Consider the following 14,310-nt stretch of genomic DNA (forward strand, 5'->3'; position numbering starts at 1 on the left):
CCAATACAACATTGTAAAGCAATTATCCTCCAATTTAAAAAAATAAACAGCTCCCAGCATGTAATAGAGGCTATCTGTCAACAACAAATTGAAAATATAACACGAGTCTCCCTAGTTTCTTTGGACCCAGGGAGATGAATCCAGAGTAGGTATTAAGACACTGCCTTCATTATAGCTTATATTATTTATGTTTTGCATTAGACCAATTAGGCTCCACATGATCCTTCAGAATGTTTTCAAAGAGAAAACAGCAGAGAAATTTCTTTCCAAGGATCACACGGGGCCTTAAAGCTGCAGGACAGGGCTAGTTAGCATCTTCAGATGGACAGCTGGTTACCCGTCTCAGGGGGTATACTTACATTGGCCACTCACTCTGGAAAACTGGTACCTGACATAGACGTTACACACACCAGGCTTCTCCACAGTTGGGGGTATGTGGGGAGCAATGACCTGGAAGTCTGGTCCAGGAGCCCTGGCATCAGATTCACTGTTGGGGCAGTTCCACGGATCCCACCCAGAACTACAGAATCTGCATCCTAGAACCTGATCCTCTGCACAAGCTCCCAGGTGATACACCTGATGGCAAAGGACGAGAGCCCTGGAGAGGCGCAGACTGCGAGCACCAGCAGAGACCTACGTTCCAGGCTGCTGTGTGGCCAGCGCAGCAGCAGGGCAACTGGCAGCAGGAGCATGGCTCTTCCGTCCCTCCATCCTGTCATTGGCCCTGGCGTTGACTCAAGCCCATGGAGAGGCTTCAGGTAGGACTGCTCATGCGCAGTGCAGAGGGACCCTCCAGGGCCTCGCTGTCTGTGCCTGCACTCTTACAGCCCAGCCTGCTGCTCAGGTCACAATAGGGCACTGGGTGGAGCCAGCACGGTCCAGACAAGACAGCCAGGAGGCATCCTGGACCGGAAGCTGATGAGCCCACGAGCCAGTCCTCTGGGATGCAGAGGGCAGCAGAGTGGAAGGACTCCACACCAGCTGGCCTCCTGTAAATCGAGGCATCTCAGATTCACTGATGCAGCAGGAAAAGAGAGAGCTGAAGATTTTCTTCAGAAGGGACCCAAGACTGCTGATCCTAACACACCACGTATCACAGTGGAGCGAGCACAGACTCAGAGCCCTACATTAGAATTCATCAACCCAACTCAAACCTTTTCTCTGCCAGGAGGGGGCCTGAAATGGGAGACACAGCCTCTTATCTCCGTTCTTTGGAAAACAGCATGAATTTGGGCTCAGCAGAGAGAAATATTTCGCTGCAGCCCTAAGTGTTTGCAAACTTCGGGGCCCTGGAGGGCATGTGTTCATATACGGTGGAACAGGGCATAAATAAAGGATTCCCAGCGTCACCTGGCTTACCTACATGGCTTCCACGGCTGGCCCGAAACTTCTGAACAGGAGAACACAGCATGTGCGCAATTGTCATTCGGATCCCCAAGAATTCCCAATATCCCAGCACATGTATGCACGAATTCACATTTTTATCAAAACACCATTGCACGAAGACACACGTCTACACATAAGACATGTGTGGTGTGGTATGCAATGCTTATGGTGTCTTTATAAATAATTACTGAAAACTAGCACCCTACATGGGTTTCCCTGGTGGCTTAGCGGTTAAGAACCCACATGTAAATGCAGGAGACGCTGGTTCGATCCCTGGGTCGAGAAGATCCCCTGGAGAAGGAAACGGCAACCCACTCCAGTATACTTGCCTGGAGAATCCCATGGACAGAGGAGCCTGGTGGGCAATAGTCCATACGGTCACAAAACAATCAGACATGACTGATTTAAAAACAGCACGCTACCTGTCTGTCAGTGGCCCATCCAGACAACAGCAATAGCCCTGAATAATGAAAAGAACAGGCCACTGGCAACAGGAAACGCCAGGACCTTCCGCTGAGTTGAAGAGGCTGGCTAGCTACTACCTTCCATATGCCGCCCAGACAGGCAGAGAGAGCACGCCAACTGTCACCAGAGGCTGAGATCTGGGGGAGGGGGTGGGTTCCCAGGGGCACCGGAGAACTTTCCGGGGTGGTGGAAAGTGCTATGCCTTGATTGTGGTGGTGGTTACACAACCATACGGCAGCTGTCAGAATTCATGGAACCATATGTCTTAAAAAGGTAATTTCCTAAAGTATATCTCAAAGACCAGACTTAAAAAATGCTTTCGTGCATTTCAAAAAGCCCACTGTGAACCACAAAACAACTGCCTGCTTCCTTTCAAGTGTTTTTGTTGTGACCTCCAGGGCCGACCACATAGGGAGAGATTCCTTTTTCATTCTGGCTTAGTCAAACCGAGCTGCCCTAACGAAATGCCGTAGACTGCTGGTTTACACAACAGAAATTTATCTTCTCACAGTGCTGGAGGCTGGAAGTCCAAGATCCAGGTGGCAGCCGACCCAGTTCCTCCCGACCCACATGGCCTCCCTGTGGATTCAGGCAGTGAGTGAGACCCGCCCCGCACCCTGCCTTGTGACCTCATTTAGCCATAATTCTTTCCTGGCATGCATGCTAACCGTGCTAACTTGCTTCAGTCGTGACCGACTCTGCAGCTGTATGCACTGTAGCCCACAGGCTCCCCTGTGTGTGGGATTCTCCAGGCAAGAATACTGGAGTGGGTTGCCATGCCCTTCTCCAGAGGCTCTTCCGGACCCAGGGATCGAACCGGGTCTCTTATGTCTCCTGCATTAGCAGGTGACTTCTTTACCATTATCACCACTTGGGAAGCTCATTCTTTCCTTAGTGTCACCATCAGAAAACATAGCCATGCTGGGGGCTAGGGTTCCGACATGTGAATTCTGGGTCCAAAATAAATACCCAGGGACAGGACACTCCGGTGCCCCCAAGGTCACAGAACCCATCAGGGTTCTTGTCTAGGTACTGCTCGTGGTAATCCTCCATGTAGTGAGAGGTCTGTCCCTCCCGGATGTCCATGGTGATCAGGCCGAAACCATGCTCCGACAACCTGTGGAGAGACAGGCACCATCAGGACCAGATGCCAGGGATCCGGGGAAGGAGGAGGGGCAGGGTCGGGACAGGGGGCGGGGGCGGGACAGGGGCGGGGGCGGGACAGGGGGCGGGGTCGGACGGGAGGGGCAGACACGTGGCCACGGGGGGAGGGGGTGAGCAGTGGTGCTTGGGGCCTGCGCTCGGCCACTTCCCCGCTGGATTATCCTGAGCAAGCATCTCCCTCCCTGTCCCTCAAGGGTCTGGGGTTTCAAATCTGAGGTTTAATTCGTTTGTTTTCTGATTCTGAAATTTACACTCTGCCCTCTACACTAGCTCTGCCCCCAGGGTGTCGGGAGCCCTTGTGTGGGCCCTCTGGCTGCCCTGGGGAGAAGGGGTCCCTGAGGGCACTCACTACGGCTGCAGTGGGAGGGGTGGCAGTGTGGCTCCTCTGCCTCCGCACGGGGTGGACAGAGCATGCCCCCTCGCTGGTTGGGGCTCTGGGCAGCAGGGGCCCCGCGGGAAGCCCTGGAGGGCAGGGGCCGCCTGGAGTCTGGGCTCTGCCCCTCCAGTCTGGAGCCTGGGGAGTGAAGTCGGGCAGGTTGTGGCCTGCGGGCCTGGTCGGCTCCTTGCCGCCCTCTGTGACCCAGTTTAAGGCCTGGTGGCACCTGCTGCCAGGCAGAGGAACACAGTGAACACCAGTGGGGGAGGAGAGCCCAGCTATTTGGGGCAGGAGACGGATTAAGAAATAGACATTGTTCCCCGTGGATCTCCGCCTGTTTCCTCTCCCTTCTGGATTTCAGCTGTGCCCTAGTTCTTCCTTGGTACAGGCTGCCCGGGGTCTCTGAGCTCAAGGCCACAGAGACGCGACCTGGGTTCACACATTCCATTTTAGACGGGGGTACAAGGCGGGACCTGGGACTCTTGTCTCCTTAAGGGACCTGCTGTTACTGATAGCCTGTGGGCTCCTGGGGATGAATTCCTCACGTCTCCCAGGAAGGGCGGTGGGTCTAGTCTTTGAGTTCAGTGTGACTCCATGGCCTGACCATCTGCTGAACCCTGCTGTGACTTTCTGAATTTCATTCCAGCCCGCTGAGGGGGAAGCAAGGGGATGGCTCCAAAACCTCAGGCCCGGGTGTTTAGGAAGATGACCTTGAGCAGAGAAATTCAAGAAGGTCCCAGAAGGAAATTCCACTCAGAAAATTGAAGTGAGGCTACTTTCATGGCGGGGTGGAAGGCTGTGGGCATCATAAAGTGTCCTGATGAAGGAGGGCATTTCAGAGACCGGCTGTAGCCGTCAGCCACGGGACAAGAACAGGAAGCCTTGCTGTTGAAATCCAGTGAGGAGGGCAGGTGTGGAGGGGAGATTCCGGCAGGAACCAGGTCAAGGAGGGACCCTGCCCCTGGGAGCAAGTGGCCCCAATGGAAAGGGATAGGGAGGAAGTCCCCCAATCTCCTCCTGCCTGCCTCCCGCCTCTGTGAGTGCCTCCCACTGCCAAGGGCGAGCCATGTGAAATTCAGGGACACTGCCCCCCCCCCTCCGCCCCCAGGTGACCAGTCTGGAGGCGTCAGCCTCCTGGGACTCAGGGAAGGACAGCCAGTGGATGAGTAGTGGTGAAATGGGGACAGATGGAAAATAACTGCAGTATCATCCCGGTGTTCCCTCCCAGAGAACAGACCTGAAAGCTGTGAGCCGTCCTTATTTCAGGGCGGATAAAGATAGCCAACTGCCCAGTAAGGCTTTTCATGGCTTTGTGTTGGTCTCAGCCTATTGATAGCCATGCCGTCAGCTAGGAATATGGGTGGCACTCGTCCAGACCGTATTACTTGCAGCCAGCCCCCATGGACGTCTCCTCCAATGAGTGGCTGGATCAGCCTCTGTGGTTCTCATTAGGATGGCAGGATATGCTTCAGCAAAAACCATCAGAGAACTTAAAAAAAAAAAATTTATTTATTTGTGGCTGTGCTGGGTCTTCACTGCTGCGTGGGCTTTCCTCTAGCTGCGGCGAGCAGGGGCTGGTGGTGATGCAGGGGCTTCTCATGGTGATGCCTTCTCTCATTGTGAAGCACGAGCTACAGGCACGCGGGCTTCAGCAGCTGCGGCACATGGGCTCACCGTTGTGGTTCCCTGGCTCTAGAGCACAGGCTCCATAGTTGTGGTGCATGGGCTTAGTAGCTCTGAGGCATGTGGGGTCTTCCCAGACCAGGGATCGAACCCATATCTCCTGCATTGGAGGGCGGATTCTTTACCAATGAGCCACCAGGGAACTCCAACAGGGAACTTTGAGGAATAAGATTTGTTACTGCAAGTCCTGGAGTGTACACAGCACACCTGAGGGGTCACACAGCCAGGTTGCATGGAGAGAGAGAAAGCTATAACAGACCTGGGATTTTGCTTTTATTAGCATTGAGGGTAGCGTGTCTAGCGTCTTGCAGATTCGGTCTTTATTGACTAACTTAAAGCATATGACCAGGAACTGGGGTGCAGGAAGGGAGAAGCAGGTCACTCAGGCAGTTGTGTAAGTTACCCAGGGCTTTCTGGAAAAGGGACCTTCATAGATGGGGACCTTCACGAGCCTGATTCCTGATCTGGTTGTTTGGCTGATGGCTGAGCCATCCAGCTGACAATATGTGTATTCAGGATGGATGTCTTTTGAACTGGATGATTCAGCAACCAAAAACTTAAAATGTCAAGCACTTAACGCGTGTATAATACACTGTGCTCAGGACTTTGCAGGTGTTAGCTCATTTAATCCTCATAGCAACCACTGGAGGGAATTGTTCTTCTACTTTCCACGTTCAGTTTATCAGTGTGCCAGCTATTGTATCTTGATGCTCAGCTCCATCTCTGCCTTTCTAAACTCTCCTAAGAATTTTAGATGCTGAAAGCTGCTCACATCACTCAGAGTCCCAACAGGCTTCAAATTTAGATCCTCAGGCGAGTTTTAGAAGGCAGGAGGCCAGGAGAAACACTGTTTTCCTTAGCAGCTGTACACAGGCATGAAGATTTCAGCAGAATACAGTTGAGAGGTTTTGCCTTTAAGTTTGGGTGTCCTTCCGCAAACTGTTACTTTAATGCTGAAGAGAATCATAAGATGATTAGCAGTGAGTTATTATCATCCCTGAGGTCTACTGAGCTTCACAAAGCAAGCAACTGTTTTTCTTGGTCTTTGCACTCCAGCCCTTTTAATGGTTCTGTAAGCATCCATCTCTATGTACTAAATCCCTTTCAGCTTGAGATATGTAGGTTATTTTCTATTTTCCTGATAGAATCCTGACTGATAGAGTTATTTGGTATTGAAAGTGGTTTCAGGAACTACAACTGCAAAGATGGGAATCTAAGATTTCTTGTCAGGCTTAATTTGACTTGAAGAGAATAATGACCTCTTTGCTGGTGGAAAATGGAATTCTGGGAGACCAGGGTATGCAATGTCAAAACAGTTTCTCAAATTATTACCTGTCATCCTTAGAATCCTGTTAGAGGAGAACAAGGGACATTTGCAATAGCATTTTCTGGTGGAAGAGAGAAGTACAAGAGCTACTATTACCAAATACAGTGGAAAGTTTATAGGAAAAGCAACAACAATAATATTGGAGTTTTACATTTTCAACTCAAAGGCATTACCCCACAGCCAGAGAAGTTTCTACGACTGCCCTAAAGGAATCTCTTTATCTATTGCGTCAAAAATTAGACCCAGGGTTGGTCCTGCAGATGGCAGAATGACAACATAACTTGAATTCACAACTTCATTAGGTCCGCACATAAAAAGTGATTAATTGGGGAAGAAGGTGACCAAGAAAATTACAGTGGAATGTTTGGACGGATTAAAATGAGTTAGTGTACTTTAAAACCTCAACTCCGGGAATTCCCTGGCTCTCCAGTGGTAAAGACTCCTTGATGCCAACGCAGAGGGTACAGACTCAGTCTCTGGTTGGGGAACTAAGATGCTGCCTGCTGGGTGGTGCAGCCAAAAAAGAATAAAATAAAATACCTCAAAAGCTCACTGAACTTCCATTCCTGTTAGAAGCAGCCCTTCCACCCCATTCTTGGAGGCTAGTCTCCTCTCCATGAAGACTTTGTGATGACTTAACTGAAATTACTTTCCCAGAAGATGCTGGGGACTTCCCAGGTGGCGCTGGTGGTAAAGATGCTCCTGCCAATGCAGGAGACTTGGGTTCGCCATCCCTGGGTCGGGAGGATCCCCTGGAGTAGCAAACAGCAACCCACTCCAGTATTCTTGCCTGGAAAATTCCATGGGCAGAGGAGCCTGGCGGGCTACAGTCCCTGGGGCTGCAGAAAATTGGACACAACTGAGCAAGTAAGCACACATACGTACACGATACTGGATTCTCCCCCCTGACCCACCCCTACGACCTCCTATGGCAGTCAGAACCATAAGCAAAGTCATCCCAATAGCCTTCATATGCGACCAGCTACATCTGACCCAGGAGAAGATATTATCCACAGACCTGCAACATTCTGCTGATGTATATTTGTAGACACTTGAGGATTACGTGTGAGAAGAGAGTCTAAAGGAGTTGTTAAGATGGTCAGTCATGTCTGATTCTTTTGTGACTCTGGGCTGTCCATCAGGCTCCTCTGTCCTTGGGAATTTCCAGACAAGAATCCTGGAATGGGTTGCCATTTCTTTACCCAGGGGATCTTCCTGCCCAGGAATCAAACCCATGTCTCTTGCATTAGCAGGTGGGTTCTTTACCACTGAGCCACCAGGAAAGCCCTTTAAAAGAATTAGGCAGAGGATAAAGTAATATATGATTGGACCAAATATATCAGTCTGAGAGCACTTTAGAGAAAATCTGTATTCTAATGAGTAAACCTGGTACAGCTAGAAGTAGCTCTGTTTGTTTAGTTGACAGACTAAAACCCTGGATAAGAGACGGCCTACATTAAATGGAATTCTTTGTAAAATATAAAAGAAGGAATACAAAATCTTGGGTAGGAATGTCAGGATGAATTTATTAAATGTGACCTGCTCGCTGATCCTCTAAGTCCATCCCTTAATTGAATCACGAGGACAAGGTGTTAAACTAGGCATTGAAAAGTACAACTCCATACAGAGGCTCAGCACCCTCAGGGTACCCTGTTGTGGCCATCATCCATAGGCTGAGGATGGTCAGACATGTAACCCATCTTGTGGAAGGTCAGTCATACTTGACTTCTTCCCTTTTGGAGCAGGCAGTAATTTTTCATCATAGAAACAGACATTAATCTGTATGTGGATGCGTCTGCCTTGCCCACAAAGCTTCTGCCACCTAATCACCCATAACTCACTAAATGACTAGTTATTCCTCACATGGTTTTCCACTTGGCACAACTTCTGATCAACTGGTTCTCATAGAACAGAAGGAAGGCAATGTGTTGGTGTCCGTGGGATTCACTGATCTTAACATCCCACCGCAAAGCAGCAGGAGCAATAGCCCCTGTGAGATTCGGGATCACAGAGTCCCTGTCTATCCTCCAGGGCCTGACAGAGAAACCCTGGAATGCTTCATAGGTGTAAGGATGGGTGGGGAGAAAGGAGGAGAAGAAGACAGCATGGATCTGAAGCTTAGTGACCTGATTTATCACCAGTAAACATGCTGGTAAGCTGTACTTGAGACCCCCAAGCCAAACCACAAGGGGTACCAGAGAACATGATGCAGGGAGCTGCTTCTCTGAGTTCCTGAGAAGGTGTAGGCTTTCCCCTCCTTTTCTGTCTCTTCCTGGATCCATGGAAGAAATTGAGCCACAGACACAAACATACCAGGCCTCCCCCTGAAGCCAGATCGTATGCCCCAACTGAACACACCCACTTGGAAGAGCCTCCGGCTTCCGTGGATAGTACAGACCATAGGTGCCCCACTGTCTCCCTGAGAATGAGAAAAGAAGGAAGGAACAGTCTGGAGCAATCAACAGCACCTCTAACTAGAGTGCAGAGTGAGAGGGTCCTAGTGGCATGGGTCAGGGAATTGGTATCCAACCTTTTTGGCAGCAGGGGCCGGTTTCGCGAAAGACAGTTTTTCTGGACCCAGTTGGGGGGTGGTTTGGTGATGACTCAAGCACATTACGTTTATCATGCTGCCGCTGATCTGATAGGAGGCAGAGCTCGGGCAGTAAGAGTGACGGGGAGCAGCTGTAAATACAGAGGGGGCTTGGCTCACTCACCCACAGCTCACCTCCTGTCCATGGCCCAGAGGCTGCGGACCCCTGGGCTAGGGCTTCCCTCCTAGTCTCCCTCCTGGGAACCCAGAATGTGGTGGCGCATGTGGAGGTTGGACCTGAGATGGGGGCTGAGTACCTGACAGGTGCCTTTGGTGCCCAGTTCTTGCCAGGCGCAAAGCATGTTCCTGGAGAGCTGGTCTACCCTCTGGCTGCATTCTCTCCAGGTAATCTGCACCACTCTCAGCTTCTGCAGGTATATGTTGGAGTTGTCCTTTCGGTCTAGCAAAATGAGGAAGCTAGAGTGAGAATGATCACCACTCTACCACGGAGAGGGATGGGCCCACAAGCGATGAGGGTGGAGGCCCTGGCAAGTGTGTAGACACTCAGACCATCACAGACTTAGAGTGACCTAATGCAATGCCCACTCAGTCTCCTCTCCACCATCTCCCATCTCTGCTTATTTCTCTCCTTCCCATTGAGAAGCTCACTGCCTCTGGAAGCAGCCTACCAAACCCTCACCTCAGCCTCTGCCAGGTGAATATGGAATGAGCTTTCTCAGTGACCCCACCATTTCTTCACAGCCAGGCTTTGCCTTGTGTGGAGGTTCATAACAGCCTAACTTCTGTACCCACCTCTGCCAGGCCAGTGGAGAAGCCAGGAGGATGGCACACCTAAAGGTGCCATCTCGAAGGAAAGAAACAACCCGGATCCAAGAGGATCCCACTTATCCCCTTCCCGCATCCCTGTCTGGTCAGCCTGGATGTAGCGGAGGACTATGCTTGCTTGGGGAATCACTGTCTCAGAGTTATCTCAGGATGGTGGTCTAGTAAAAGTGTTGCCACTCCATCATGTCCAACTCTTTGCAACCGCATGGAGCCCACTAGGCTCCTCTGTGCATGGGATTCTTCAGGCAAGAATACTGGAGTGGGTTGCCATGCCCTCCTCCAGGGGATCTTCCCTACCCAGGGATCAAACCCACATCTCCTTTGACCCCTGCATTGGCAGGTGGATTCTTTACCATCTGAGCCACCAGGGAAGTCTACATGAGCTTCATCTGATGATAAACATTTGGGGAGATGTGATTGTAAAACAACCTAGGAGGGAAGAATCCAAGCTTCCTTTCTACAGTGCTTCTGGGCTCCGAAAGAAATTACCATCACCCCCATGTATTTAGTTCGTCTGTGTTCCCTTGGATGGACTTGATGCTGAAGCTGAAACTCCAGTACTTTGGCCACCTCATGCGAAGAGTTGACTCATTGGAAAAGACTCTGATGCTGGGAGGGATTGGGGGCAGGAGGAGAAGGGGACAACAGAGGATGAGATGGCTGGATGGCATCACCGACTCAATGGACATGAGTTTAAGTAAACTCCAGGAGCTGGTGATGGACAGGGAGGCCTGGCATGTTGCGATTCATGGGGTTGCAAAGAGTCAGACATGACTGAGCAACTGAACTGAACTGAACTGATGTTCCAGGCTTCTATTGATGGTTAAGGCCCTTATGTGTATAATCTCACTTAATTTAATCCACACAGCTTATTTGAAGGCTGCAGTATTGTCCTTCTATAGATGAAAAAATGTGGAAGAAAATAATCTGGGGGAGCCAGGTCGGAATCGCAAAGAGAGAGTGGTGAGGCCAAAATTCAGACCTGAGTCTTCCAAAGCATCATGCAATCTAGCCTGGGGCTAGACATTTAGGCATTATGCCTAAATGCGAGCTTTTTCTGGGTTCAGAAGGGAAAGCACGTACCATACGAAGGAGCCATCACCCACTCTGTCATCCAGCAGCGGTCCCACATCTTCTCCTTCTTCTGCAGGCAGATGGGCATTTTGAAGTTATTGAATTGTACCGGTGTGGCAAGCAGCAACAGGGAGAGGTCGCTGTCCAGGTGAGGTGGTTCATAATCTTTGTGAATAATTATCTTCTGCACTTGCTTTCTCTCCAGGCGGGAGTCATCGAGTGTTCTGGTTCCCATGACCACAGTGATATTTTCCAAGGTCATTTCTAACCTAAAGAATGAATATAATAACTACGAACTACAATGTAATAATAGCCACATCGCATTTCTCACTTACAGGCACATTTATAAACAGCTGGCCTTCCCTGGTGGCTCTGACGGTAAAGAATCTTCCTGCAATGCAGGAGACCTAGGTTCCATCCCTCTGAGTCAGGAAGATTCCCCTGGAGAAAGAAATGTCTATCCACTCCAGTATTCTTGCCTGGAGAATTCCATGGATGGAGGAGCCTGGTGGGCTACAGTCCATGGAGTTGCAAAGAGTTGAAGGCAACTGAGTGACTAACGCTTTAACACTTTGTAGAGTTTACAGCTGAATACTGAGAAGTCCAAAGCACTGGGTGTACAGTGCCCGAAGAGTGTCTAGAGATCAGAGTGGCAGAAGTCAGGGGCCTAAACTCAGGCAAAACTCTGAGCTAGTGACCAGTCAGCTCAAGGAGACTTTCCCGTGGAAGACAGTGGGCTGAATGCACCCAAGACACTAGACTGTGAACTCCTTGACAGCTGGGGACTTGCCTGTCTTGCGGACCACCATATTGTCACCACTTAAAACAGCATGTGGTAGCCTGTAATGTGTACAGTGAGTGAATACAGTGCGTGGTCTACACAGAGGGCAGGCAGGGGAGGGGAAGCTTTGTACTGATTTTCCAGTACTGGGTGCATAGTCACGACTAGCAGCCAATGTTGGGATATGGCTAACTTGAGAGAGTAGGGATAGAGCAGATACCTTTCGGTACAAATCCAGTGGGAACACACTTGGGGTAGAGCCCATGGCTTCACAAATTTTGTGTAGTAACCCACTAAGCTACCCAGCCCAGGCAATACACTGAGGATAGTAAGACTGATGTAAAGTAAGACAACGCCTCGGAAACTTACAAGATTTTTGGGAAGCAATGTGCAGCCGTCAGAACCCACCACCGATGTATGATTGAGCCTCCACAGAGGTGTTTCTGCGATATCTGGATACTCACTTGCCATGGGAACTCGCCATCCTGGACGTTCACCAGTTCGTGAGCTTGTAGCACAGTTGAGTTTGAAAATTTGGGTCTGTAGCCACAGTGAACTTCATCTGAAAGGGAAAAGAAAGAGCTTTTGGTCCAGGAGAAGCACTGAGAAATCCTTGTTGCGCGTTCCCAGCGGAGACTGCTGTAACAGGACTGAGTGAAGTGGGCTGGTGCAGAGGGGACAGACCTCAGACAATCCCAGTCAAACACACCCCCGTACTCTTTGTCCCTCACATTCAAGAGGAGCTGTGAGATCTGGGAAGGTCAGGGTGGTGATACGGCAGGAGCTCTCAAGTTGTTGGAATGGCAGCAGAGAAGGGCAAAGATGTGCAGGGTCCAGTCAGGAAACAGAGAGTATGCAGGGCTGGAGCAGGAAAAGCTTACTATCGAGCTTACTATCACTCATGATCAGAGAAACGCAAATCAAAGCCACAATGAGGCACCATCTCATGCCAGTCAGAATGGCTGCCATCAAAAAGTCTACAAACAATAAACACTAGAGAGGGTGTGGAGAAAAGGGAACCCTCTTACACTGTTGGTGGGAATGCAAACTAGTACAGCCACTATGGAGAACAGTGTGGAGATTCCTTAAAAACCTGGAAATAGAACTGCCTTATGACCCAGCAATCCCACTGCTGGGCATAGACACCGAGGAAACCAGAATTGAAAGAGACACGTGTACGCCAATGTTCATCAGAACACTGTTTATAATAGCCAGGACATGGAAACAACCTAGATGTCCATCAGCAGATGAATGGATAAGAAAGCTGTGGTACATATACACAATGGGGTATTACTCAGCTATTAAAAAGACTGCATTTGCGTCAGTTCTAATGAGGTGGATGAAACTGGAACCTATTATACAGAGTGAAGTAAGTTAGAAAAACAGCATATTGTATTGACAGCATATGAATGCATATATATGGAATTTAGATAGATGGTAACGACGACCCTCTATGCAAAAAACAGATGTAAAGAACAGACTTTTGGACTCTGAGGGAGAAGGTGAGGGTGGGATGATTTGAGAGAATAGCATTGAAACATGTATACTACCATATGTGAAATAGATCACCAGTCCAAGTTTGACGCATGAAATGGGGCACTCAAAGCTGGTGCACTGGGATGACCCTGAGGGATGGGATGGGGAGGGTGGGAGGGGGTTTCAGGATGGGGAACACATGTACACCCGTGACTGATTGATGTCAATGTATGGCAAAAACCACCACAATCTTGTAAAGTAATTAGTCTCCAATTAAAATGAAATAATTAATTAAAAAGAAAGAATTATAAACGAGGGACTTTCCTGGCAGTCAGCTGGTTAAGACTTCGCTTTCCAGTGCAGGAAGGTGCAGGTTTGACCCCTGATCGGGAAGCTGAGGTCCCACATATCTCATGGCCAAAAAACCAAAACATGAAACAGAAACAGTATTGTAACAAATTCAATAAAGATTTTTAAAATGTTCCATATGAAAAAAGTCTTTAAAAAAAAAGAGTTATAAAGGATAACAGAGGAGTAACTATTTAATGCAAAGGCTCTAGAGGACTGCAAGAATACCCCAGGGTTAGGGAAGAAAAGAAGGACCAAACTTGGCAAGAGAGTCCCTCCCCCAGGTTGGGATTCAGAATTCACTGGAGAACATATGTTTGCCGCGCAAGGGAAGAGAGAGGCTTGCCTGCATTGCTACCCATAGATGCTTTCCAGGTGGTGCTATCGGTAAAGAATCTGCCCGCCAATGCCAGAGATAAAAGAGACATAGGTCTGATCCCTGGGTCGGGCAGATCCCCTGGAGTAGGAAATGGCTACCCAGTCCAGTATTCTTGCCTGGAGAATCCCATGGACAGAGGAGCCTGGCAGCCTACAGTCCACGGGGTTGCAAAGGGTCAGACATGACTGAAGCTTAGCACTGAACTGAACTGATTGCTCTCCATGCAGGAAACACCTCTCCAGAGAGCAGCTGGGCTAGAGCACGCTTCCTGGGTGCAGGTGGACTGGTGGTTGGGGGGCAGGTAAGTGGAAGGAGCTTAGGTATGTTATGTACATGTTGTTTTGTAAAAAGCTATTTAGGCATTAAAGATGATAATTCTTTAGCTGAAAAAATACTATAAGGACTTTACCCCATTTGTCATTTCTTTTGTCTTTGACGTTCAGGAAATTAAAATTTGTTGCTGAGTCAAAACTAT

The 14,310-nt window shown here is 49.4% G+C and overlaps 1 protein-coding gene across 1 annotated transcript; it reads right to left on the reverse strand.

Annotated features, from left to right (window-relative positions):
* Positions 1–754: 754 nt before the first annotated feature.
* PRSS51 (serine protease 51) lies at positions 755–12,116 on the reverse strand. The gene is given in 9 exon segments (XM_069573741.1): positions 755–858; positions 1,360–1,390; positions 2,821–2,968; positions 4,235–4,352; positions 8,528–8,582; positions 8,584–8,820; positions 9,249–9,431; positions 10,880–11,120; positions 12,097–12,116. Coding segments are annotated over 9 exon segments (1,137 nt in total).
* Positions 12,117–14,310: the final 2,194 nt, after the last annotated feature.

This window comes from Ovis canadensis, chromosome 2 (genome assembly GCF_042477335.2).
Source record: "Ovis canadensis isolate MfBH-ARS-UI-01 breed Bighorn chromosome 2, ARS-UI_OviCan_v2, whole genome shotgun sequence".
Lineage (NCBI taxonomy): Eukaryota > Metazoa > Chordata > Mammalia > Artiodactyla > Bovidae > Ovis > Ovis canadensis.